The sequence below is a fragment of the Phyllostomus discolor genome, chromosome 7 (genome assembly GCF_004126475.2).
Source record: "Phyllostomus discolor isolate MPI-MPIP mPhyDis1 chromosome 7, mPhyDis1.pri.v3, whole genome shotgun sequence".
NCBI classification, from domain to species: Eukaryota; Metazoa; Chordata; class Mammalia; order Chiroptera; family Phyllostomidae; genus Phyllostomus; species Phyllostomus discolor.
Window position 1 is genome coordinate 38,471,767 of NC_040909.2, and position 27,147 is coordinate 38,498,913.

The 27,147-nt window shown below is 43.8% G+C and overlaps 1 protein-coding gene across 1 annotated transcript; it reads right to left on the bottom strand.

Annotated features, from left to right (window-relative positions):
* RBSN (rabenosyn, RAB effector) lies at positions 1 to 27,087 on the bottom strand. Its single transcript, XM_028518242.2, is given in 16 exon segments — positions 1 to 3,075; positions 3,077 to 3,835; positions 6,646 to 6,669; positions 6,671 to 6,751; positions 8,023 to 8,125; positions 9,045 to 9,132; positions 12,724 to 12,792; position 13,668; positions 14,033 to 14,273; positions 16,128 to 16,293; positions 16,407 to 16,452; positions 17,359 to 17,459; positions 19,539 to 19,679; positions 24,593 to 24,667; positions 24,670 to 24,908; positions 26,982 to 27,087. Coding segments are annotated over 15 exon segments (2,352 nt in total). The 5' UTR covers positions 24,740 to 24,908; positions 26,982 to 27,087; the 3' UTR covers positions 1 to 2,688.
* Between the last annotated feature and the right edge of the window lie 60 nt (positions 27,088 to 27,147).

Below are 27,147 nucleotides of genomic sequence, written 5' to 3' on the forward strand. Positions count from 1 at the left end.
CTAGTATCTGTTATTTTATTTTTTTAAAAAGGTTCCATTACAAGGCCCCAGAGTAGTGCATGCAAATCAATGACCCTCAGACTCTCCATTGTCAGATGACCAGCATAATGATACCAGACTGGAACCTGCTAGAGACCTCTTTCTCACTTTTGAGTCCCGTAAGCCAACTATGCAAATGTCCAACCTACCACACAGCTCATGACGGCTCAGGTACATTTTACTATCTGAACAGCAAAAACACACTGAGCTGCAAATACATTGTGTCCTTAGTGTATTAGTCAGGGCAAACAAGGCATAAAAGGGAAAAGCCAAAGTCTCTTCCATATATGATCTATTTCTAGGGAGATCTGCCAACACTGTATCAAGAACTTCCTCGTTTTTTGATGAGGGTACAATCTGCTTTGAGGGACTACAGGAAAGGTGAAATATTCACGTGAGGCAAGAACTCGAATCTGTGGTGGCAGGTCACAGGCTATCTTTCCCCTGATGTTAACCCATCTCTGTAAATCCAACTTCGTGCCTGTGTGAATTCTGGGAACCGGTACTGCTGAGGGGTAGAGAATTCTAACTACTTGGTAGGTCTATGCTTATAGGAGAATATAGCCATGGAAGAATTAAATGAAAGAATTCATGGAAGAGTACGGCCACGGAAGAATTCAATCACATCAGGGGGTTTTAGTTTGGTTTAGGATAGTCAGTGATATTTGTTTAAGTTTTAAAAATGTTTCTTATGTGTGTTTCTCAATGCTCTTAATTACTTAGATTGCCTACCTATGGTTGATTTCCAGGAAAGAGTATGCTTAATAAACTAGTCTTAATTGAAACCACCTAATTAAAAGATATATTCTCATAAGAATAGTAGTTATGATGAAAAGCAGCTTTAGCAGCATTTAGGAACTACCTGCTTCCCGGTGGAGTCAGCTTCTTCCTCTTCAGTCTGAGGGAAACGCCAGACAGAGCAGGAAGGAGGATGCAGCCATCCGTGAAGCTTCCAGAATTACAGCAAGAAGGCCATGGACCTCCAGAAAGACAAGACGCCTGTACCAGGCAGCATTTCACGTGCCTGAATGCCAGCTTCCCAAAACTGCCACAGAAGTCAGTGAGGTTGGGGCTGGCTGACATCAGTAACCCACTCACGTCCCTTCGTGAACAGAACCCCAACTCAAGGGTCTTCTACACACTTTCCACTGACTCCCCATTTCCACACCCCTATTCACGACCTCTTCTTTCAACCCAAAGATCCAGCAGGTGCTAAAAAAAATGGAAATAGTGTCAACACAAATACAGACTATTTTTACACCACAATGTTTTTCAAACATTTCCAAGATCAACAGGAGTCTTCCCAGAATGTAACAAAATGAATTTTAGCCCTCACACCAGTGACCAGTGAAAGTATGACCCAGAGTTAGTTAAGGGATATAAAGTGACTTGTGGTCAGTTATTGTTCATTAATTAACAATGGTAATGGCAGGAACTCTACCCAGAGCTGAGCACACTTGGGTATAATGATGTCAGGTGTCAGTTAAGGGTTATGTTCCTGGAAACCAAAGCACCAGAGCTGAATTAACAATTTCCCTTTTTGCCCTCAGTTGGTGAAGAGTTCAAGTACTGCCGTGCTACCAGAATGGTCCTGGGTTGTGCTTCTTCAAACATCTCAGTTTCTTAATGCTAAACACTAGGACGGATGAACCGAAGGGGAAGAAGGCTGATCAACAGCCTTGGAAATTATTTTGAGTTATCTTGTGACTTAGGAGAGCTTCTGTTCTCCTGACAATGTTCCACAACAGCTTCCTGACCACCAATTCCTAAATTATAGACTGGGTCCTCTGAAAAATCCCAGGTACAAGTAACTGCCAAAGCTCTAGGTTTCTCCTGGGTCAGACAACTGTTCTAGTAGTCAGAGAGAACAGAGCAACATTTGGGTGGAGACTCTTCTCCCAAATACTACTACTTTGATTGACCAAACAGTTACCACTTCCACTTTCTAAAAAGCTCATAATCAGACTGCAGTGATACCCCAGCACGGAGAGCTTCACATCCTACGAGAAGGAACTTAAACTGAGAGGGAAACAGACCCTGGTGAAACCTCACACCCCTCTGGGCTCTCCTGGGTCTAAACCAGTGTCTTCCTAGGAATACCTCCCCTTCCACTGCACAAGCAGGATGTACCCAGCAGGGCAGAGGAAGCCCCAGTGAAAGGCACCCACAGCCTAACGGGGTCAGACTTCTGCTAGAGGAGAGTAAGGTTTCAAGGAACCCACCCTGTCAGTCAGTCTTGGCTAAAGGGAGGGCCCTACATAAGGCTGCCCTGTAATACTGCATAATGGCCAAAGACCAGGCAGGAACACATGGACCCACAAGTTTCTGTGTGGGACCAACATAAATGCATTTAGTTATATCTCAGCAGTGAAAATTTGAAGTCCCTTCTAAAGGGAAAACCCAATTTTAAAAAAGCCCAGGAAAAACAGCAAATGCATGCTGATTCTTCCTGTTCTCATTCCCATTTTATTATTCAGTTGTAGTGGAAAAACCTCCAAGTGCACAGCACGGAATAGCAGATTTCCTCCTCTAACCTGTGTGCATCTTAATTCTCACCCTTCCTCCTTCCCATCGATCCCACCAGCCCTCGCCTGCCCCACTAGCTCCTGCCAGGTCCCTGGACTCAAAGGTGCCCTGCCCACCCCATGGTCAGTCAGTGCCCCCCTTCTGTTTGGCCAGGGTGCGCTTCAGCTCCCTCAGGTTCTCCGTCAGCACCTCCACCTCATCCAGGCGACCGCACTGCTTGGCGTCAAAGATGTACGCCTTGATGTTATCGATCTGTTGCAGCAGGAGCTCCTCCTCGATGGGCTCCTCGCCCTCCAGCCCACTATCACTGTCCATCTCGAAGGGGTTGGTACAGGTGGCTTCCTCGAAGGGGTTGCCAGGAACAGGAGGGCTTGAGAGCCTCTGGTGAGGACACTCGTCTTCCTCATCAAAGGGGTTGGGTGCTGGGCTGTCTGAGTTAGTGAAGGGATTCCCTGCCACTGCTGCCTCTTCCTCCTCTTCCTCAAAAGGATTATACTCTTTGAGGAAAGCAGGATGAAGGGCCGAAGGAAGGCTCTGCAACAGGAGGGCTGGTAGAGCCCTCTGCAGTGGGGCTGGAGGAGTCTTCCTCATCAAAGGGATTTAGGGAGGGCACCTCGTGTTGCTTGTAACAAGGTGCTCTGGAGGAAGGACTCCTGGCCAGCGGCTGGGACCCAGACCACACTCTGATAGGCTCGAGAGCTGAGCTGGGTGAAGGCGTGTTAGGAGCCGCACTGCTCTCAACTGTGGAGGAGCCCAGATCCAGAGCGTGAGCAAGGTGGGTACGAGGCTCTCTGCTGGGCTCCAGCTGAAAAGGCCTGATTTCTCGGAAATCCAGGGACCGGGTCCGTGTGTGCAGGGACGCTGCCTGGAACTGCTCCCTTTCTCGTTCCCATTCCCGTTCACGCAGCATCTGCAGCTGTTCCCGCTGCAGGTCCTCCTCCTCGGCCTGCTTGCGGGACAGCTCGATGGCCTTCTCTGTCTGCTGCTGGTCATACTCATCCTGCAACTGCCGCAGGTTCTCCTGCAGGGTGCGCATTTCATCTGTCCGGCCCGCGGCCTTGGCCTGCCTGATAAACGAGGTGATGTTGTGGATCTGCTGGAGGAGGGGGTCCAAGTCTTCACTCTGCCCCTGGCCTCCTGACAGGGGGAGCCAGCCCTCAGCCTTTCTCAAAGGGGCATGGCGCCCTCGCAAGGATGCTACTTCCCCATTGGCACGAGATGACAGGTCATTCCGCCTTTCCTCGAGCCTCCGCTGGGATTCCAGGGAAGCCTGGGGAGACAGCAAAGCCAGAAGGAAGAAACATAGTCACCAGGGCAACAGCAGCCACCCCATCAGCCGCCCTCTGCACCCTCGCTATCACTGTGCCCGTGAGACTCCAGTTGCCCACCTCGGGCCCAAGACAGCCAACTGCCAAAATCAAACCATGCTTTTGTTTCATAACAGCAAGTTAAGGGGTAAAATTTTCTCAATCTTAAGTCACTGACTATATACTTCTTTTTTTTTCTTTTAATACTTTATTTATTGATTTATAGAGCAGGGAAGGGAAGGAGGAAGAGAGGGAGAGAAACATCAATGTGTGGTTGCTTCTCACACACCCTCTTCTGGAGACCTGGCCTAAACCCAGGCATGTGCCCTGACTGGGATGGAACCCGTGACCCTTTGGTTTTGCAGGCCAGCACTCAATCCACTGAGCCACACCAGCCAGGGCTAGCTATACACTTCTTAAAGCACTCATCTACACTAGAATGTTACACAAACAACACATGTAGTATTTTCTATCTAATATTGCATATTCCAAAGTGTTCTGCAAAGAACTCCCTGGTGTCTGGGTTCTCTGCAACCTATAGTAGAGGGAAGAGAGCCAGTCTTGATGGTATTCTGGACAGGAGAAAACCAACAAAACCTCTGAAAGAAAAATAGGACTTGCAGAAAAAAATAAACAATTGTGATTTCTACAGATGTGAGTGAGTCCAGAACAAAAGAAAACTGGAAACTAGAGAGAGTGAGAGATTCTGATTTGCTACAATCTCACATGCCCTCTTTGGGAGCCTGTGGAGGCTTCTGTGTTCAAAAGACCCTCAAAGAGAGGACTTTCAGACAAGATTGAGGCTTAGATAGATACACTTTGCCTCATCACACAACCAAAATGACAACGACAAATTTAAAAACAAAACATATCCAGAACTGCCAGAAAATCGAACTGTATGAAAGTCTAACAACCAAGGAGTTAAAGAAGAAACATTCATCCAGACCGGTAGGAAAGGCAGAAACAGGCAGCCAGGATAGAGACAACACAAGGTAAGGCAGTGGCTGGCAGACCAGGCAGTCCCACATCTGCGTGCAGATAAACTGAGAGGAACAACTGGGGAGCAAGACTGACTGTGCAACACAGGGTTCCAGCATGGGGAAATAAAGCCCCAAAACCTCTGGCTGTGATATTCTGTGGGAGTTGTGGTGGTAGGAGAAACTCCCAGCCTCACAGGAGAGTTCGCTGGAGAGACCCACAGGGTCCTAGAACGTACACAAGCCCACCCACCTTGGAATCAGCAACAGACGGGCCCAATTTCTTTGTAGATAGTGGGGGAAGTGACTGAAAACTGTCAGAGAGAGGAGCAGGTGCCACTGTTCCCTCTCAGGACTCTGCCCCGACATATAGCACCACAACACAGCCATGTGGTTTGCCCCACCCCCCCTGGCGAATACCTAAGGCTCCACATGCAACAGGTGTGCCAAGACAAAAAGAAATATGGCCCTAATGAAAGAATAGATCAAAGCTCCTAAAATAGAACTAAGTGATGAAGAGGTAGCCAACCTATCAGATGCAGAGTTCAAAAACACTGTTATTCAGGATGCTCACCGAAATGGTTGAGTATGGCCGCCAAAATGGAAGGAAATGTGAAGGCTACGCAAAATGAAATAAAGAAAAATATACAAGGAACCAACAGTGACGGGAAGGAAACCAGAACCTCAAATCAACCAGTTTGGAGCAGAAACAAGAAATAAACATTCACCAGAAAACAGAATGAGAAATAAGAATTCAAAAAAATGAGGGGCTTAGGAACCTCCAGGATAACTTTAACATTCCAACATCCAATCATAGGGGTGCCTGAAAGAAAAGAGGAAGAGCAAGAAATTGAAAACTTATTTGAAAAAATAATGAAGGAGAATTTCCCCAATTTGGCAAAGGAAATACACTTCCAGGAAGTCCAGGAAGCTCAGAGAGTCCCAAAGAAGTTGGACCCAAGGAAGTACACACCAAGGCACACCATAATCACCTTACCCAGATGAAAGATAAGAAGAGAATCTTAAAAGCAGCAAGGGAAAAGGAGACAGTTACCTGCAAAGAAGTTCCCATCAGACTATCAGCTGATTTCTCAAAAGAAACCTTACAGGCAAGAAAAAGGCTGGAAAGAAGTATCCGAACTCATGAAAGCAAGGACCTACATCCAAGATTACTCTATCCAGCAAAGCTATCATTAGAATGGAAGGGCAGATAAAGTGTTTCCCAGATAAGGTCAAGTTAACGGAGTTCATCATCACCAAGCCCTTATTATATGAAATGTTAAAGGGACTATCTAAGAAAAAAAAAGGAAATCAAAACTATGAACAGAAAAATGACAACAAACTCACAACTATCAACAAACTGAACCTAAAAAAAAAGACAAAAACAAAAACAAAAAAAACTAAGCAAACAACTAGAACAGGAACAGAAATCACAGAAATGGAGGGTTAACCATAATCAAATGGAAAGTTATCAGTGGGGAGGGGGTATGGAGGTATGGAGGAGAATTGGGGAAAAAGGTAGAGGGAATAAAAGCATGAATGGTAGGTACAAAATAGACAGGGGGAGGTAAGAATAGTACAGGAAATGGAGAAGCCAAAAGAACTACATGTATGATCCATGGACACGAACTAAGGTGGGGGTGAGAATGCGGGTTTAGAACGGGGGTGCAAGGCAGAGGGGAATAAAGGGGGGTGGGGAAATGGGACAACTGTAATAGCATAATCAATAAAATACATTTTTTTTAAAAAAGAGCCTCAAAGAGGAAGCCGGATACAGCATCCCTGGCTTCACTCACCTGTCTCTCCAGGATCTTCTTCCTTCTCCATCTCTTCTTTCATTTTCTTTTTTAGTGACTCAAACTGTTCTTTGGTTGGTAGTGACATCAAACCAAGCAACTTTTCCTATAGGGAATCACAGACAATTTACAATTAAACCCTTTTTAGAGAAAAAATGAACCTTAAGCCCTGTAGTAAGAGTCCATTTAAGCTAAGCCACTCTACCCTGAGACAGTCACATTAATTGGCAGGAATAGGAAGAGATACAATCCCAAAATTGGGCCAGAGAGACAACTTTCAAATGGGCCTGCCTTTTCCTTATGGAATGATCAATAGCAGATCTCCCAGTTACTCGCTTCTTCAATGAGGCCTCTTCCCTGCCCTCCTGTCTAAATTTTTAAATCTCCACCCAAGCTTCCTACCACCCTTTCCATGTATTTTCTATGTATTTGTCTGCAGCACTTTTCAACATAAGCTACATATTTTAGTTGTTTTTTGTCTTATCCCCCCTTTCTAGAATATAAGCTTTATGAGAACAGGAATGTTTGTCTTTTTCTTGATGGCAGGATGCCCAGCACCAGAAGACTGCTTGGTACCAGCAGGGACTCACCAAAATGACCATGGAACACAGGTACGAATACAAGGAGAAAGGGCCTAATTCTCCGCAACGCAATGTTGAAAACTGACCTGGCGGACTCTATCAGATGCCTCTGTCATGGAGCTGCAAAGGGTAGTTAAATGTGACTCTCTGAGGGGCTTCTGATGGGTAGGAAACAACTCCACCATAACCACCTAGCTTTAATCTGCTCTTGAACGATCAGCTGTTTCCTCCTGACCAATGGCCCAGAAAGAGTCCCTTAGGTGTCTATTCCGAGGAAGAAATGCTATGTACATCTATGTCCATCAGGCAATGTTCATAACGGCAAAAAGTGGGAATCTATCAAAAGCCCAGTGAAAGGGGGGTGGTTAAGTGAAGGATGTCGAACACGTCAAAGCTGCACTCTGCAGCAGTGTTCAGCGGAGAGCTGTTGGAGGGCTATGCAAAAAAGTGCCTGTGATTATAAAGTCCATTGATAAAAAGAGAAGGCATAAATTTGCAAATATACATACAATTTATATAACAAATGCAAATGGAAAAAAAGAAGAAAATATACCAAAATAATATGTAATGGCATTGTAGGACAAGGGATCTGTAGGGACATGGGATTAAAAGTAGTTTTTATTTTTCTTTGAAATCCAGATTTTTCTCTAAGTATGGCATAATGCATTTATAATCTTAAAAAAGAATAAATATGGAACTAGAAAATAAACAAGACATTGGCTTCATCTGCTTCCTGAGTGGCAGAAAGAGCAAGGAGGCAAGTGCAATGTTTCTTCTACCCCAGGATTGGCTTTACCTGCACAAAAAGTGTAGCCGAATATCTGATCATCTTCTGCAGCCGCAAAGTGTTTGGATGTGGTGGAGGGTCCTGGTTCAAGCCTACGGTTAAGATCTTCTTACTGAATTGGAACAAAACATATCAATGTAACAAGCGCTGCCAGCCTCAGAAACAAGGGTGGAAAGTCTCTGAGTTGTCAGGCTTGCATGCTGGGAAGGTCTGTGGAGGATACAGGTAGAGGCTCCACAGAAGTGTCCTTGAAGGCACAACTGGTTTCTTACCCTTTTGCTGTACCCAAGGCCTCTAACACAGCCCAGGATGCATAACAAACATTTGGCCATCAAGGGACTGACCACACGCACAGGGGCCGCTTCATGGTTTGAGTGGCATATGCAGCCGCACAGCGTCTGGTGCTTAGAAGAGCCCTGTGCTTGGTTTAATATTCTGCTGTCACTGTCTTAAATTATTAATAATTATGAACAAGGAACTTGCATTTGCATTTTGTACTAGGCCCTGCAAAGTACGGAGCAGTCCCCGCGTGTATGGATGGACAAGGATTCCTCACCTCAGTTCTTCCCCTGAGTCATGGTATCTCCTACACAGCAAAGGGCTGACTTAACCCCAACGACCACTCCACAGTTAAAAAGCAGCTGTTGACTTGAAGAATCTGGGTTTCCATGCTGGTTCTACCATTTTTGGTAGTGGTGCCTCAGTGGGGACATTAATCCCTATTCCACAGGGTAACTTGGGTAGAACAAGTGAGCTACACTATACGGAAACATCCAGTGATATTTCCTGGCACACAGCCAGTGTTCAACAAACTCCTATTCCTTGGTAATAATGAACACTGGAATCCCTAACCAAAAGTTACTGAGATGGGTTGAGTGTCAGAGCTGACACCTTCCTCAGGCTCCTCCTCACACAAACTGCTGTCACCAGGATTCTAGGTAAGCTCAGGTCTGCAGGCCACCAAATACCTCATTAAAACATCACCTCCTCCACTGAACGCAGCAGGTAAGACATCACCAATCAGATCTTACCTTAAAGCATCTATTAGCTCATATACTTTCTGCACTTCTACTCGAAGGTCATTGGCATGTTCCAGGCTGTAGGTTTGTCTCTCCAGCACTAAGGAGAAATCATGGTGAGTTTTTACTTTAGGCTTTTAAATTTTTTATTTTCAGAAATATATAGCCAGTAATCATTTATTTTCTACGTGGAAAAATTAGTATGAATTATTCAAGATTTAATTGCATTAATAAATAATTGGGTTTTCATATGGTTTCGATACAACCTACCTTTGAAAGCTAAATTAGCTTATGACTGCTGAATCTTTCCATAAACTGAGTTTAATTTTCACATTACCAATGTTTTTTTATGCTGATATTACTCACTGAGCAATTTTCCAACATCATTTAAAATGACTGAAAGACAGCCCTGACTGGTGTAGCTCAGTTGGTGGGTGGGCATTCTGCAAAGTAAAAAGGTCGCTGGTCGATTCCCAGTCGGGCACATGCCTGGGTTTCAGGTTTTGTCCCTGGTCAGGGCACTTAGAGGCAACTGACTGAGGTTTCTCTCTACATCAATGTTTCTCTACTCTCTTTCGCTCTCCTTTTCGCCTCTCTAAAAATAAATTAATAAAATGATTGGCCCTGGCTGGTGTGGCTCAGTGGATTGAGTGCCAGCCTGCAAACGAAAGGTCATTGGTTCAATTTCCCAGTAGAGCACATGCATTGGTCGCAGGCAAGGTTCCCAGTAAGGGGCATGCAAGAGATTACTATCTCTACAGTATCTCTCACACTGATGTTTCCTTCCTGCTCGTTTTTCCCTCCCTTCCCTACCTTCTAAAAATAAATAAATAAATCTTAAAAAAATAATTGTTCATTTACAAATCTGTCACCCTACCAGATTTTTGAGTTCCAACTACAGTGATTGTGGCTTTCCATTATGTCCTCAGTGACTAGCACACGGGCCAAGCTTAATCAGCATTTACTGAGAAGAGAAACATTTCAGAAGATCTTGCTTCTATTAATCCAGCCTCAGTAATGGCCACTCAGCGCCCTTCTGAGGCAGCAGCAAACATAAATTAATTAAGAAGAAGGACTGCTCTGTTTACCTATTTTATCAGCTATAAACAGTCCCTGCCTGACCGGTGTGGCTCAGTTGATTGGGTGTCATACCGCAAAGTGAAAGGTCGCTGGTTTGATTCCCGGCCAGGGCACATGCTCTGGGTGCGGGTTTGGTCCCTGGCTGGGGCACGTTGCGGTCCTCAGTGGGGGGTGTGTTTCTTCTCAGATCAATGTTTCTCTCCCCTCTCCCTCCCTTTCTCTCTCTCTAAAAATAAGTAAATAAAGTATTTTTTTAAAAAAGTAAAAGTGAAAAAAAACAGTTCTAGCTGGAAAAATATTAGTGTATGCTGTAATATGAGATTTAGTAAGGTTGTTTCATTATCTTTCAATGCATAGTTTGCAAAAAGAACACTGGACCAGAAATGAGAAGACTTGTGTTTTATTTCAATATCTCCAAGTCATAAAATCTGAAGTCCACTTCCCGTGGTCACAACCATGTCAACCAACAGCATTTCCCTCAGAGCAACTATCATATCTGGAGTTCCCTTGCTCATTATGTGTTCACTTGGATATGGCCTGTGCTCCCACAAAATGCAGCTCCACAAGAGCAGGCACTGTCGTCACCGTTCATTGCTACAGCCCCCCGCAACTAGATTAGAGCTTAGAATGTAACTAGTGCTCGGCAACTATCCATTGAATGAAAGAGTAAGAGAATGAAACGCACTTAAAGCCCTTTAGGGCCAGCCTTTCTAAGCAGAAGGAGTAGGATTTAGACATCTGGAAATGTGCTTAGCAATGGCAGTTCCCCAACCGGCTAGGGAAGCCCATTAACCCACAATTAAGTCTGAGGCACAAAGCAAAACACAAAACAAAACAAACAAAACAATAGTACTCAGGAAGAGGAGTCCCTCAGTAACAAATTCATGAAGAAAACACTCAGACTGCCAGGAACACAGCTCTCCTTGCTGGTGTCCACGTAGAAGACAGGCCTGCTCTAATGTCAAACCGATGGGCAGGGATAGGAGGAGGGGTTGCAGATTCCAGAAAGCTCCAGGGGGCAAATGAGCATGAAACAGATTCTCCAAGCCGAGGACTCTCCATTTCGGAGAGGTATATATCAGGATCACCCAGGGTTCTTCTTCCAACCTACGCACAGAGGGAAGACTGAAATTCGTGCTCAGTGAACTACAGGCACAAAAGAAAATGGGTCCCTTCCCCACTGTTATTGAAAACCAGTGCTCTAGGCTAAGGAACGGAAGGAGGAAGACAGGGGTCTGGAAGGAACAAATATAAGGAGGGAGGGCCCTGGGACAATTGTGGCTGAGAGGGCACAAGAAATAGGGTTTGTTCCCTTTCCACTGTCTGTGCCAGGGGCTGCAGACCTGTAATTGTTAGGACGGAGGGAAAAAGAAACAGGGTCTACACTAGTTTCCCTATCTCTTGGCTATTCTCTTCTCACCTCTTTTTCTCTTCCTGCAGGCTGGGAAGCATGGGGAGAGGATTGAGAGAAGAAGATCCTCAAAGCAACAATAGCTGCAGGAAGAAGATGTAACAGAAGGGGTGTTTTTGCCACACAACAGCTGGGTTTAGTTTTTTCATGTTTTGTAAGTCAGAAATTTATAGACTCAAGAGTCAGGAAACTCCTTAAGGACTATACAAACAAAAATTCATTCTTTATGTGTGTCTATATAAGACCCACGGTGGGCTTAGAACATGGTCAAGGACATCACGAAGGAAAAGCCAAGCTTACACCCTTCGTTTTTTGAAACTGCTATACAATACTGCCACCGTAAATGTCCATGTCCAAATAAAAACATAGGTTTATTCTAAACAAGGAGCATGCATCACTACAAAAGTGACAGGTATGCGACCCTAAAACAAAGCAGACCAATCCTCAAATTGAGAACACTCAATTTGATGCCATAATATTTTTTCTGCAGGTTGGGAAAAGACTGCTGGGATCTGATTTTAGTAGTAGTACCTCAAATTCCAGCTCACACATCATTAACCATCAGAAGAAACAATGCTCTTAAGAAAAAGTCAGGAAATTTTTTCCGTAAAGGGAGAGGGGAACGAGCTATGACAGCTAATGAGTCTTATTAGGGGTTCCTTATCAGGATGATGTGAAATGTTTTGAAGTTAGTACAGTGGTGATGGTTGCACAAATTTGTGAATATACTAAAAACCAATGACTGCACATTTTTAAAGGGGTAGGTTTATGGTGTGTGAATTATATCTTCATTATAAAAAAGAAACAGATGGCCGGCTAGATTTGGCCCATGGGCTGCCATTTACCAACCCCTGCTCTAAACCCCGACACCTCAATGTCACCTTGATGTGGCATCTACTCAGGAATGAGCAGAAGGCACACTGCCTTTGCTCACCTCTTGATGCTGCACTTGGCAGTGGTGCCTACTGCCTGAGGCCCTTCCCAAACCTGCTCCATCAGAAGAGCTGGGGTCACCTCAACCTGGCTACGGAGGGCTGTAACAGTGCAACACGGAGAGAGACCTGACAGAGCTTCTCTGCAGCCAGTCACAGAAGAAGAGCACAGTCAGAGTTTATTTTCATTTTAAGCTCCTGAAGACTTGACCTAAAATGCCAGAAAAGTGTCACCACTGAATAAGAAAACCAGAGAGGAATAGCTTACTCAATGATGCTGCCATCCTGATGTATTCAGGAGCTTTTTGGTCAACTTTCTCCATGCAAAGTCGTAATTCTAAGAACAAAGAAGAAGAGGTAAGTGGCCTTCTCAGGGTACAGGAAAAGCCTGCCCAGGAGTTATGCTGCATCAACTGGGGATATATTTAACACAGGCAGTTTTCCAAAACGTAAAAATGCAGGTACTGGTTTTTTGTTTGTTACTTTTTACTATTGTTATCAAATTCCTGATTTACAGACCTACTTTACAGAGAACACCGCATGAAGGAGAGAGGAGCAAGGCTTTCCAGGACACAAGTCAGAGTTTACCAAGGCAGAGAAAAGAACTTAGTTGCTACATTCTTTCTCTAACAGATGGTGCAAGACACCAGAACAAGGCATCACCAGGACTTGCTTCAAAAAGACAGAAGCAAAAAGCACAGTGGCGATTTTACAAAACGAGTTATTAAGTCATGAACTTCAAATAAAGGATGGATATTGGCTGTATCTGCAACTCACCAGAGTTTAATTAACACCATTTCTAGTAGCCTGAGTATTTTTGTGGTGATTCCAGAAACACAGCCCTTAAGACCTGTAGAATGCTAACAGGGACCATTCAGTGATTCATCAGCCAAACATATACTCTTCCTCTGCTCAGAGTTTTGCATGAGTTGCTTCCTCTGTCAGGGATCAGCTCCTCTTCCCCGTCGCCTCACTCCCTGAGCTTGCAGGTCTCACAGGGCCATTAGGAGGTCTGACCTCTCTGACCCTAAATCCCATGTTTTTGCACTATACTACATTCCTTTCAAAGCAGCATTTACTAAAGGTGTTCTGGGGTCACTGGTGGTAATGAGAGCTGAGGGATGTGAATGGACTTAAAAGGGGAAGCTCTAAGCCTATGGGCAGTTACTCAAACTTGTAAAGCCTGAAGCTGCCAAGGGAGTGTCATAGGACTCTCCAGCCCACTGCTCACCACCAGCTCCCGCTTCTGCCCACACCCACTGAACCTGTCCACACCGCATGGCAACCATTCTTTCGCCTCTTGCCCCTGGGCCACCAAAGCCTCCAACCTCCAATTTCAAAGAAAACTTTTGCCAAGAAAGCGAGGGATACGAGTTTGTAAGCACCACACCCAGAATGACTGTGTGACTCAACCAGGGCTCTAGCTGGGAAATCATACCCTGCATGGCCCTTCGGCAGAAACTAAAAATAATTCAAAGGAACAGCTTCCCAAATCATCTCCAAATCTGCAGGCATTTACATAATGAACAGCCAAGTATGCCTCTCGAATCAGACCCAGGACCGCACCAGTAAGTCACCTCATAGAGCTTCACAATGTCGGGGGTGTGCTCCTTCTCATCAATCTGCTGCTCTCTCTTGAGCAGTGTGTCCTTGCAATGTGTACAGCAGCGGATCCGGTCATCATCCTTCTCATCCAGGACAGAGCTAACACTGCTCACACTGCTGATGCTGCCGCGGCGGGAGCCATGCACACTGTTGGGTGATTGGCTGGGGCTGGTATGGGAGCTCAGGGAATCCTTGCTGGCACTGGTGAGCTATCTGTAAAACACAACATAGGACAGGCAGCAGTGCGCCCGCAGCCTCCCATCACTGCACTGCCCATGACAGGAGGGGAGTCCACGGGTGCTGAGAGGTAAGACTAGCCTCTGCTTACGAGCAAGAAGCGCCCACATCTCTGCCTTCTTGGAGTCAGGTTCAGGGGTGGGAGGGCCTCCCACTGCCAGCCAGCCTAAGACAGTCTGTCTTTGAAGTTCTGAGACCCATCCCTAACCTAGCCTTACCACCTACTGCCCCTCCATTGCCACAGCTCAGACACAACCCACTTTCTCCCTACACTGTCCTGACAGCCTTCCCCACTCCCAGATACCTGACTGCTACATCTTCCAAAGCTCAGCTCAACCGGCATGTCTTCCAGGAAGCTCTCCCCTACTCCATGAGGCAAAAGTGACCTGCCCTTCCTATCAGAAGTTCTTACCACATTGCCCTCATGGAGAATTGTCCCCTTTTCTCCCTTTATGACAGGTCTAGGTATACCTCGAGCTGCCCTAGGAATCTGTGACTCCTGAGGGTAGAAACTGTCTTATTCATACTTGTATCCTTATGTATACAACAGGGTCACTTCATAGCAGCTGCCCCGTAAATGTTGGTTAATTAGCCCAAGAGGAGAGAGGTGAATAGTGTCCAAGAAAACATAGCTAATAAAGTCTCAAGTGAGACTGGGAGTTGGCCTCAAGGAGAAAGGGGAAGTATCAAGGCAATGTGTGCCTGGTAGATGTTAGGGTTCGACAAAGAAAGTGTCTGCTTCTGCCTAGGTCAGGACACTCCGTGGCCAATAGCACACACAGAGTCAGTGGACAGTGCACACACCCCAGTGTCCCAGAACTGGTCAAAAGCCCATGAGATCATCCCGAACAACTTTTAACCAGCTGAGACTCAGAGTTCTAGACACCTGGTTCCATCTAACCTTTGAAACTTCATTCCCACAATTCTCAAACATGCCCTCTGCACTCCCCCAACTATTGTTTGCTCATCCACTAACCTTCCGTGAGGCTTTCCAAATTCAAATTCCACGCCTTTGGTCCTACTCGTTCCTCTCCCCAGGATGCCCTCCTGCCCCATCTCTTTGTAATCCCAGTTGTCTTTCAAGGCACTTCTTGAGCATCACCTCTGGACCCTGAGTATCCATGCTTTTGCTCTCCCCCAGCCTCCAAAACACTCAACATCTCTTGTATTATGACATTATAATGGTTTATTCTATATGACCGTTCATGACTTTCATCTCAAAGGAAAAAATTAGCTTGCTGCTCACTCTTCAAGATCCTAACCCTTTCCTCTCTAAGCCTCACCTGCCACTTCTAAGCAGAGTGGATAAAGATTTGGTCAGCTCTCCTGTGTGCCTGATAAAACTTCTCTCATTATACTCATATCTTTATATAGCAATTATTTGTTTGTGTGTCTATATCCCCTGCTAGACGCTGAATTCCCTGGGGGAACGGGCAAGGCCCCAGAGGCAAGCAAACATGACCTGCAAACCCAGTGCAGCCTGTTTCTGTATGGCCCTTGAGCCCAGTATGCTTTTTACATTTTTAAAAGGCTGTTTTAAAAAAAAAGAAAAACTGTCACAGAGACCATATGTAGCCCACAAAACCTACGATATTTACTATCATGTCTTTTACAAAAACAGTTTGCCAGCCATTGTTGCAGAACATTGTAACCCTGGCCCTAGCACAGTGCCTCGCCTGTCCTGGGCTTCATGGAATCAACAACTGAATGAATGAAGATCCCAAACACCATTAATTTAAACAAAAAAGCTCAAAAAAGTCACCCAGTGGTGATCAGCTGTTTGCTAGTCTCAGGAGGAGACTAGGGCCCACAGTCCCACCACCACATCACCTACTTGCCAAGGGAAGGCTGATGAGCTCCATGCACTTCTTGCACATAATAGACCCGCAGAGGCGGCAGTGGTGGCGGCGGTTACGGATGCTGAATTTATTACCGCAGTCTGGACAAAAAGGGACATCCTGATCGTTGACCCAAGGCACCACAGACTTTTCTATTGCTTTGAGAAGAACAAAACAAAAACCAAACAAATAAAAAAGCAAGTCATTTAAAAGAGATCTGGTCAGGGAGAAAAGAAATAGCATAAATATGAGCACAGTTCTTAAGACTTACCTCGGACCTTAGCTGACTCGGTATTCGTTCTGTCAAACGCAGTGAGCTGACAAGAAGACAGTGCCAGATGGAATTAATCAGGTGATGAATACACTTTCCACGGGCAAGAGGCATCAAGGGGAAATTACCATGTCTGTATTTCTTAAGTCTCATCTGTCATCCCTAACCCACAAAGTCACAAAAGCGGTTTCACATGGGATAATCCAGAAAGTACCTCCCTTTCCTTGACCCACTTCCAATCTCTTTAGTATCACTTAGACCTTTAAGCAATAACCAGGGTTAGACTAAGACCTGGTGGGGGTACCTCCTGAAAGCAGTGGAGAACTCCCAATTCTCCACAGTTCTCAGGGATAATTAAACTAGCCACATATTTCTGTCCTGCAAAGAACACGTAAAGAACTGTACCTGGGCTTGCTACCATGCCCACACACAATCCAGCTTATAGACAACAAGCATTTCTAGGGTCAAAGTAAAACAGAGTGATTGCAGCATGGAACATGGACTCTCATACCACAGGGCAAAATGGCCCGGTGAAGATGTTCCCACACTACATGCTGGAGCCAGCTGAGTTCTCCCCACAGGCCTAGTCACCAGCTTCTCTGCCAACGAATATCGCACACTGTGCCCCACTGTGTGGTTATGCCTGGGACACCCAGAAGAGGAAATCTGAAGACAGGAAGGTTTTCCAGCAGCCAAGTGGGCTTCATAGGAAGGAAAAAGGAAGCTATGCAGCAAGTCTGTCGACCTGGGCTATTCCTTTCAAGTTAAAGCAGCCAGGCTAAAACTGTCCATCACATGCTCTGTACCTTACTAGGTGAGGCATTTCTCTGCCAACACCAGATACAGCCAGCATCATACATATAAAATACACAATGATGCAGAAATGTCATTCCCCCTGCCCCAGAAAATGCACACTTGCGGAAAAAAAACTGCTTCAAACAACAAAAGTTACCTTCTCCAACCTGATTATTAATTTATTGACTTCCACAACATAGTGGTCAATCCTGGCAGCTCGGTGTTTCTTGAAGTCAGAAAGATGGCTTCTCACAGCACCTGCAAGGAGAGGAGGTGGGGAGACAAATGACTTGTCATCTCTCTGAGGCAGCCTCTCTACCTTGCTACTTATCCTCAATAAATTTTAAAAGTAAAAAATTTAGAATTTTAGAATCTTACAAAACTTCAAAAACTAAGAAAGCATCCACATATCTTTTCTTCTTTAACCCTACTATTGACATCTAATTAAAATTTACTTTCAAGTTCTTAAGGGTGACTGTAAATTATTACCTTCTAAAATTTGCCATTCACTCAGCCTTTCTGCAATGTGTGACTTCCTTCAGTTGTTCAAACAAGCAAGTTAATCAGAAAAATCACCTGATAATTTAACACTGGCAATCATGAGAAAAGCTATCAAAAAGTTAGTAAGGATTCATATGCCTGAAACTTCTCTTTCATGTTTCTAATTGGCTTTCAAGTGTGACTCATAATTACATTTGTATAGTATTCTTTTTAAAGTCATCTTCTCCTGCCATGATGAAAATGTCTCTACTCTCCAATATGGTAGCCACTAGTCACATATGGAGATTGAGCACTTGAAATGTCCTACTGTATGGTTGAAGAAATCACTTGTAATTTTAATTAAATTTAAGTAGCTATATATATAGTTAGTTATTGTATCGGACAGCACAGTTCTAGGACTTTCCCCATTCAAAAAGACACATTCTGTAGTGGTGCTGTAAGAACATGGGAGATGATGCTGGGTAAATACTTCCCTTCTTAGAGCCTGTTTCCCATCTATGAATAGAAATGAATGTCACTGTGCATTCTACCTCACATGGCTTTTGTGACAGGTGAACAAGATAACGCATATGAAAGTATAATAAAGCACTATGAAGGAATCTTTATCCGTTGCATAGAGAAAATATTATATTCATGATTGTTATCATTCAAAAGTTAACAGACGTGTAAGACTAGTGGTGCAACACTGATGTGACATGACCTTTTCATTATTGAGATATTAGTCACATACATACAATTCACCATTTTAAGTGTACCAATTCAATGGTTTTTATTGGGTTGGCCAAAAAGCTCCTTTGTTTTTTCTGTAAGATGGTTCCAGTAGCACTTAGCTGTCTTTAACTTCACCAGAAACAATTTTGTTAGATTGTATTGTGACAGCTGTCATATCAGTGTGCATTTAAAAAAAACTTATCAAAATTGGTGAATTTTTGTGCAGTCATTTTAACATTAAAGATGGAAGAAAATATGCAACATTTTTGGCATATTACACTTTGTTATTTCAAGAAAAGTAAAAACACAACTGAAATACAAAAAAAGATTTGTGTAGTGTATAGAAAAGGTGCTATGACTGATTGAACGCGTCAAAAGTGGTTTGCGAAGATTCATACTGGAGATTTCTCACTGGACAATGCTCCACGGTCAGGTAGACCAGTTGAAGTTGATTATGATCGAGATATTAAATGAAAACAATCAACATTCTATCCTGCAGGAGATAGCCAACATACTCAAAATATCCAAATCAATAAAGTTACTGGTAAAAATGAAAAATGTGTCTTTTATTATATGGGAAAAAAAACATATGGACTTTTTGGTTAACCCAATAGTATATTCAGAGTTATGTAACCATCACCCAAGTATATTTTAGAATATTTTCATCATTCCAAAAAAAAGATTATTTTGAACGTATATGATACCATAAATATGTGTTTCATAAAACTAATTGCACAAACCAGTGCCTCTTAGTAGGGAGGTAACGTCCTGTATGACAGGAGACAGCCCAGTCAATGGAATCTGTGCCTGGGCTGATGCCACAGACCTGGATTCCCACCCCAGTTCTGCAGTTTCCCAGATGTCTGATCCCAGGCAGGTCCCTATGGGGTGCAGTGAGGGTTACATGAGAGCACACAAGGAAAGCATTAATGCAGTGCCTAACACAAGGCAGTTGTTCAGCTCATTCTAGTCCATTTTCTGCCCTCTACCCCCAGGACATAAGGTCCACAAGAAGCGAAGACCATTCTGGTTTACTAATGCCTCCTCAGCCAACTCTTAAGACATTACATAGAATAGAGAGATGTTCAATAAGCATTTGCTGAATGAACGAACAGAATTTCTTACCAAGTTCCTGGGGTTCCCACATGTAAGGATCAACCCCTCCATAACTGAAAGACTCGTATCCTTGGGTCCCTGACTCTGCTCGGTCATCTCCTTCTCGTTTCAACAGCCTGTTCTTTGCTTTTTTAGCCTTCTGGACAAGACCTTGAATAAAGGAGCAAACACCATAAATGATTCCATGAAGAACATCCAATAAAGAATACAGAGAAATCTCAAATCACAAGGGTTGAAGAAATAAGTATGCTTTGAGTAAAAATGCTCAAGAAATTTTTGAATCCCAAATAAATGCAATAATAAGCATTCAGCCACTATACTGCAAATACTAGAGCAATCCATTTGCTTGTTAGTATTAGCAATTAGTTGGTTTATGTAGCCAATATAGAGCTGAATTACTACTCATTGCAAAATGTAAGAGGCCTCATTAAACAGAAGTGTTAAAATCAAAATCAGTATGGGGACCAGGGTGATGCAAGTGTTTTTTTCCTATATCTTAATTGGGAAGGTAGTACATGAGTATATACATTTTTCAAAACTCACTGGATTGTACACTTAAAAACTTATGTGTGTACTATACATCAATTAAAATAAAGTTTTTAAAAATCAAATTCTACAACACCAATTTATTTACCCTAGGGACTCATGAGTAAATACTTCCTGTTTACCTCCAGGATGAGATTCAGCCAAACCATCATCCCAGGGCTGTTCTCCATAATGCTTAATTGTACACAGACTTCTTTCTCCCCTACTCACTTCCAAATGTATGAGTGAGAATATTGACAAAAGCTTCAAGATATAAATATAACACCAAAAACATAACACAAAGAGTGCCAGACTTGGTAAGAAGAGAAAATGAATGTGTCCTGGGTTCCCTGTATGTACCAGGCACAAAACAAAGTACTTTCAAATACATTATGCCAGATTGTGCTCACATGTAAGGCACGTGTCCCTACTTACAAATGAGAACATGACACCAAAGTGGGGGAAAGACCACAAAGGTTATAGGCACGAGGGTTAGAACTGGAAAACTCATGTCTGAAACCAGAGCCCAGTTCTGCCCAGCCAGCAAAGACTTGAAAACTGCGCCTCCGCAGAACAGAGGTTCAGCCACCTGGGCTGAGGTGAGAGGACCTGCTAATAAAACTGAACAACAGTCAACTGGTCTCAATTCTAAGTTGCTCTTATTAATCTTCTTAAGTCTTGGGTGACTGCTGTCCTTTTTTTGCCACTAGAATCCAGTAGAAAATATCAGATTTAATATAAGTTCTTTTATATTTAATAGATCAATACTTCATGGAGTTCCCATGATTTTGAAGTGCTCTGTCACTTGAATAACATTAAAAACATACCCATAGCCCTTGCTGGTGTGGCTCAGTGGATTGAGCGCTGGACTGTGAACCAAAGGGTCATGGGTTTGATTCCTAGTCAAGGCACATGCCTGGGTTGCAGGCCAGGTCCTCAGTAGGGGGCATATGAGAGGTAACCACACACTGATGTTTCTCCCCCTCTGTTTCTCATTCCCTTCCCCTCTCTCTAAAAATAAATAAATAGCCCTGGCTGGTGTAGCTCAGAGAATTGAGCATGGGCTGAGAACCAAAGTATCACAGGTTCTATTCCCAGTCAGGGCACATGCCTGGGTTGCTAGGCCACAGCCCCCAGCAACCGCACATTGATGTTTCTCTCTCTCTCTTTCTCCCTCCCTTCCCTCTCTAAAATAAATAAATAAAATCTTTTAAAAAATTAACTTTTAAAAATAAATAAATAAATACAATACAATCTTTAAAAAAAACATACCTATAGCTTTTCAAACGGAGGGGCTTGGCAGGCAAGGAGTGAAATTAATAAGGTTATAGACATGTCTCTGTTAGACATTCAAGCTAGTAAGCAGACTCCCCGATTATCAGTCACTCCAGGATGGCTTTCTCCAACTGGAAAAATAAAGTTCACCAGTACTAAAGGACACTCTCTAAAATATATTAAAGTAGTCTTTCTTAACAACATGGGAGAGGAAAGGAACTAATGTAACAAAAGGTCTAGCAGACAGGAAATTGGAGTTAGCAAACACCAATTCATTTTTGCAAACAAGACTAGACTGTGTCAAGAGGCCCACACCAAAGACGCATAAGAATTAAACTGCCAAAGGTTAAATACAAAGACAGAATCTTAAAAGTAGAAAGAGAAAAGCAGTTTGTTACCTACAAGGAAGCCCCCATAAGACTGTCAGCTGTATTTCTCAAAAGAAACTTTGCAGGCAAGAAGGGACTGGCAAGAAATATTCAAAGCATTGAAAAGCAAGGACCTACAACCAAGATTACTCTACCCAGCTAAGCTATCATTTAGAATGAAAGGACAGATAAAGAGCTTCTCAGACAAAAAAAAGCTAAAAGAGTTCATCACCACCAAACCATTATTATAGGAAATGTTAAAGGGTCGTCTTTACAAAGATCAAAAGTATGAACAATATAAAAGGGCAATAAATACATATCTATCAACAATTGAATCTAAAAAACAAAATAAACAAGCAGAACAGAAACAGAATCATAGATACAGGGAATGTTTTGATGGTTTCCAGATGGAAGGGGGGTTGGGGGAATAGGTGAAAGAGGTGAAGGGTTAAAAAGTACAAATGGGTAGTCACAGAACAGTCACAGGATGTAAAGTACAGCACAGAGTAGCCAAAGAACATACATGCAGGACCCACGGACATGGACAACAGTGTGGGAACTGCCTGAGGGAGTCCAGGGGGGCCTGGGTTGAGGGGGACAAAGGGGGAAAAATTGGGACAATTGTAATAGAATAAACAATAAAATACAATAAAAAAACAAATAATGATGGCAAAATGATAAAAAAAAGACTAAACTGTGTCAAGTTAAACAGACGGAAGGGGGGTTGGGGGAATGGGTGAAAGGTTAAATTGGCCATTTAACCTTTAGGAGGCAAGAAAACTGGTCTGGCAACCTTCCCAGGGTGGGTATAGCCCTTCAAGAGGGGCCAATTAAGAACAATCCCATATGTTTTTAAAAACACAAAGCAAAAGCCAAAGTTAATTCTCAACCACCCCCTTGTCTATGTTACTGTAGATGTCCCAAACTAAAGCTGTACCAGGGCTGGGCCCAAACCCACTACTTTTTAGTAACGATGTTTATATTTTCTTATTCACGCTGCCTCCAAAACCAAGGTTCACTATTTTGGTTTTAATATTTCACTTGCTTAAACTAGCAGTGTCATAAAATTTCTATAAAATCAAAAGACCAAATGAAGAAGTTATCTGCTTTTCAAAGGATTTCTCAAAAATCTTTGATGTCCATCTTTAAAACTTTGCTTTCCTGATTCTGAAACACAGAAAATTACAACATAATTAAGAACCCCTTCCCAACTAAAGAATGCTTAACTCAATCTTAGTTCTTCTGAGGTAGAGATGGGAGGGAAATGGAGGGAGAAAACCAAGTGAATACTCTGAAGTTTCTTTCACAAGGAACAACATTTCCACTCTATTTAGTATTCCCTAAACAGATTCTCGTATCTATTACTCCCTAAATAACCTTAAACAATGTTCCTCTAATAAAAGGGGTAGTATAAAAGGAATTTGAGGACGTTCTCTAACCTCTCTACCCACTGGCATCAAAGTCTTAGTGATACCACAGTTTACGATCTGGTTCCGCTGACGCCATGGGCACTCACTGAAAATCTTGCAGGCCCTTCAGCTGTCCAGAGGAAACTTATGTAATCTGTTTGCTTTCCAGCTGCAGTGCATGCTACGGCTGGAATACAGGGCCTCACATCATCAGTGGTGCCATGTGGAAAGGGTAGCACTACACTCTGAGGTGACAGAAGACCTAGGCTCAAAGCCTAGTTCTACCAATTCCTGTGTGACCTTGGATAAGTTACATAACATCTCTGAGTCTCACTTTTTCTCTGTAAAATGACATCAACCACCTTCCTTCAGGGTTGCTAGAGAATCAAATGAAATAACATGTAAAAAAAACTCTGAAAACTGTAAAGCACAAAAGATTTTTTTTTGAGGATGGGGGGCTTCTTAATAGTTACGGCTCTGCACCAGTCTCCATAGCCAGAACCCACCTGGTCCATCACAGCCCTCAGGACTTTGAAATATTTTAAGTTATCATGTTTTTGGACAGAAGTTGTAAGTGTTAATACTTTCAGCAACTCTTTCCCCCCCACCCCAGGACTAAAAAGTGTAACATAGTGTGACTGATTACAGAGCGCATATGACTCCCATGTGTGGGAGCCAAAGTACACTGAGGAATCTATGATCATTCTTCCTCCCAGCCAACAAAGATCTGTGAATACAGCACCCAGATCTTCGGTCTCATTGCCTCAAGAAATGCTACGAGCTGTAAGAAGCAGGTTCACTGAGTCATTAAGAAGTGAGTTCCAGAGCAGTGGCATCATATCTATGGATCAGAATCTGAAGTCCAAGAAATGAACACTAGGCACACAAAATTACTTTGAAAAATTCTTTCTGCAACTCTCCAAGACCTGAGTCTTTGGAAGCTCAAAAACCAAGTTTTAACATTTTGGGTTGTTTTTCTTAGCTTTTCAACTACAACCTTCCTTTTCCTGGGCTGCAGAGGACAAGGTCTAGTTGAGGAAAGGATGGCAGAAAGGCTTAAATTTGTGACAAGGAAATGAGTCATTAGTATACGTCCACTTTCATAACAAAGGAAAGGAATTCCACTCCAAAACCCTCTTTGGCTGACAGTCAGATAATTTAGATAATCTAGCAAGAGACAGCAGTGCACAGTAATTGTGTTTATTAGGTTCAAAGCCTAGCACTGCATAATTTGTGACTTTAAGCAAGTTATCTAATCTGTGTCGGACACCCTTATCAGTAAAATAGGGCTCAAGGACACATAGCTGTTGTGAGGATTCAATGAAGCTAATGCATGGAAGACTGAACAACATCTGGTACATGGTAAGCATTAGATTTATAACTATTAATATTAATTTCTGGTGGCAACATGAAAGCTGATGAAAATTATCCCGTGAGTTAAAGCTCCCACTGATAGAACAGGATAAGCGAGATCCTCCCCTCTTACTTTTAATTTGCCCTTTGACATCACCGTCTTCCCCAGAGTGCTCTTCCTCATAATGTGACTGAAGCTGATAAAAGACTGCAGGTCCTTCAGGCACAACGGGCAGAGGAAGCCCTCCCTCACTTCCCCTGGGTCATCCAGAGAAGCCATGGGAGTATCCTTCTCAACCCCCACAACGCAGGGGCCTCATGCCAAGTCAGTGTGATTCCTCCACAAGGAACAGGGTTCCGGCAGCATTAGCTTAACCAAGCAGCACACTGATGATGGGGAAGTGGCATCATGGCCCTGGATGACGTTTCCTCTCTGGAGTGAGAGAAGCCTGGAGAAAGGAAATAAGAGGGGGGAAAGCCAATCAGGCAAATCAGCAGCAATTGAGAATTCTCTTTGTTTTTTTCACAATTCAGTAAGGGTCCTTAAAGTTTGTTCAGCACAAGTTTAAGAACACAAACTGCTTTCTCAAATCCTTAGACAGAAACACAAAACTTAAGACATGAGAAAAATCACTGGACAATGTTAACTCTAAATAAAGTGGGAAACACAGAGTCTTGAACATAGAAAGTAAAAATCAACTTCAACAGCAAACAAAAAGTACTAAGGCAATTTAGTACTAAGTACTAAAGTACAAAGGACTTTGGGAAAATGTCTAAAGTACTTATCAACAAATAGAAGTTTTTCTTTGACTTTTTTTTTACCTTGATTACTCAACCACATATATTAAACTCTTGCTTCTGTGTCAAAAATGCAACAATAAGAAAGAGATTGTGTCTGCCCTAATAAACAAAACCAAAACAAACAAAAATCCCAACCTCAGTCTAAGGAGGTGCATTACAAACCTAGTGATCAAAGATAAAAATCCATTTTGTGTCATATTTGTAGAGCACTCTCTCTCCAATGAACTTAATAGATTTTATAAACCAGTAACTAACAGCTGAGCAGGAAGTTTAATGTTCTCACTGCTTCAAATACAAAAGGATTTGGTGCTTAAACAATTCAAGGCTTAATAAGTTACATTTTCAGTTTTACTGGGCCATGGCAAAGTCACTTCCAATGTCACCTCAGAAAGACTCCCAGCCATAAGGAGAACCCAGACAAAACCATTCCACAGAAGCACAGGAATTTCTCCGGAAGGGCTCAAGGCCAGAAACCAGAGCACAGAGTGAGGGGGAATGTATGACCCTCAGCTTTGGGTGGACTTGCCTTACAGGACCACTGAGGAGGGACTGCCAGGTCCTCAAAGATGAAGGGTGACAGTGACCAAGAAAATAAACAAATGAAACGCCAGATCCCCGTTTTTTTCCGCTAAGAAACCCAGTGGTTATGCACAAGCAGATCTCAGCCCCTTGACCAGTAGTCACTGAAATAGCAGCTCCAGTTCCCTCCCAGCCAGTGGTTCCTCTGAGGCCTTAACTCGGACAGCCCCCTTCCTTTCTGAGCACTCACCCCTAAAAACCGCAAATCAAACTCATACACACACAGCCTTCACATCCCAATCCAGCCTCAGTTCCTCAAGCAAATGCCTCTTACTTGAGGCATTCTGACAGCCCCTGCACTTCCTCACAGCATTGATGTCAATTAATAGTCACAAGAATATAAAGTGTCTGAATACCTATGACTGTAAACTCGATGAGGGCAGAGACTGTGAGGGCAGAGTCTGTTTTCCCCACCACCCTATCCCTACTGCCTAGCCCAGCGCTTGGCACGAACCACAAAGACATTCAATAAACTCTAAGGTAATAAAATCAAACACACACCATAAAACATAGAAATCTACCACAAACCACCAAGCCAGACCCCACAACAACCACAAGGTATGCAAGCCCTCACACTCTAAACCGTGTAAAAATAAAAATAAAGCCTACATATCTTGCACCTACACCTACAGCCTGAATGCTGCTAGGCAGATTAGACTACTCATCGCACAGCCGCCCGCATCACGGCCTCAAGACTGCACACAGCCCGTCTCAACACGGTTATGCACACGTCGCAAAACCACACACAACACGAAGACTCAATCCCACACAGCAGACATGACAGCTTCGCACATCTCACAGAAACACACTAATCGCTACAAACAACTCCACACAAACTCGGACTCCCAAACGCCTAAGTCGCCTACAACCAGAGAACCAAACACCACCCAGGATACGACCACCCATCCAGCCGTCAGCCGCACAACCAAACACAACTGTACACGCCCCTACCAAACAACCAAACAGAGCCCATTAAAGGCAAGCACTCACCAGCGAACCGGACAGCCCGAAAGCCAAATCGCCCACCACGCAAGTCACACCCACCACAACCACAGCATCCCAGACCGGCGCGGCTCTCCCTCTCCGCGCCTGGGGGGAGTCGCGCCGCCGTCCTCAGGCCAGGCCGGCCCGGCCCTCAGTACCTGGTCGGACTTGCGTGGGCTCCCTAGTCTGTCTAGTCCTCCGCCCAGACTCTGGGCCTCCACGGTTTTTCACACAGCCGCGGACACCATCTCCATCCGCCGCTCGGCGCTCGGCAGGAGCGCCTGCGGCGGCGCCAAAACCGGAAGGCAGGCTGACAGACGCCCG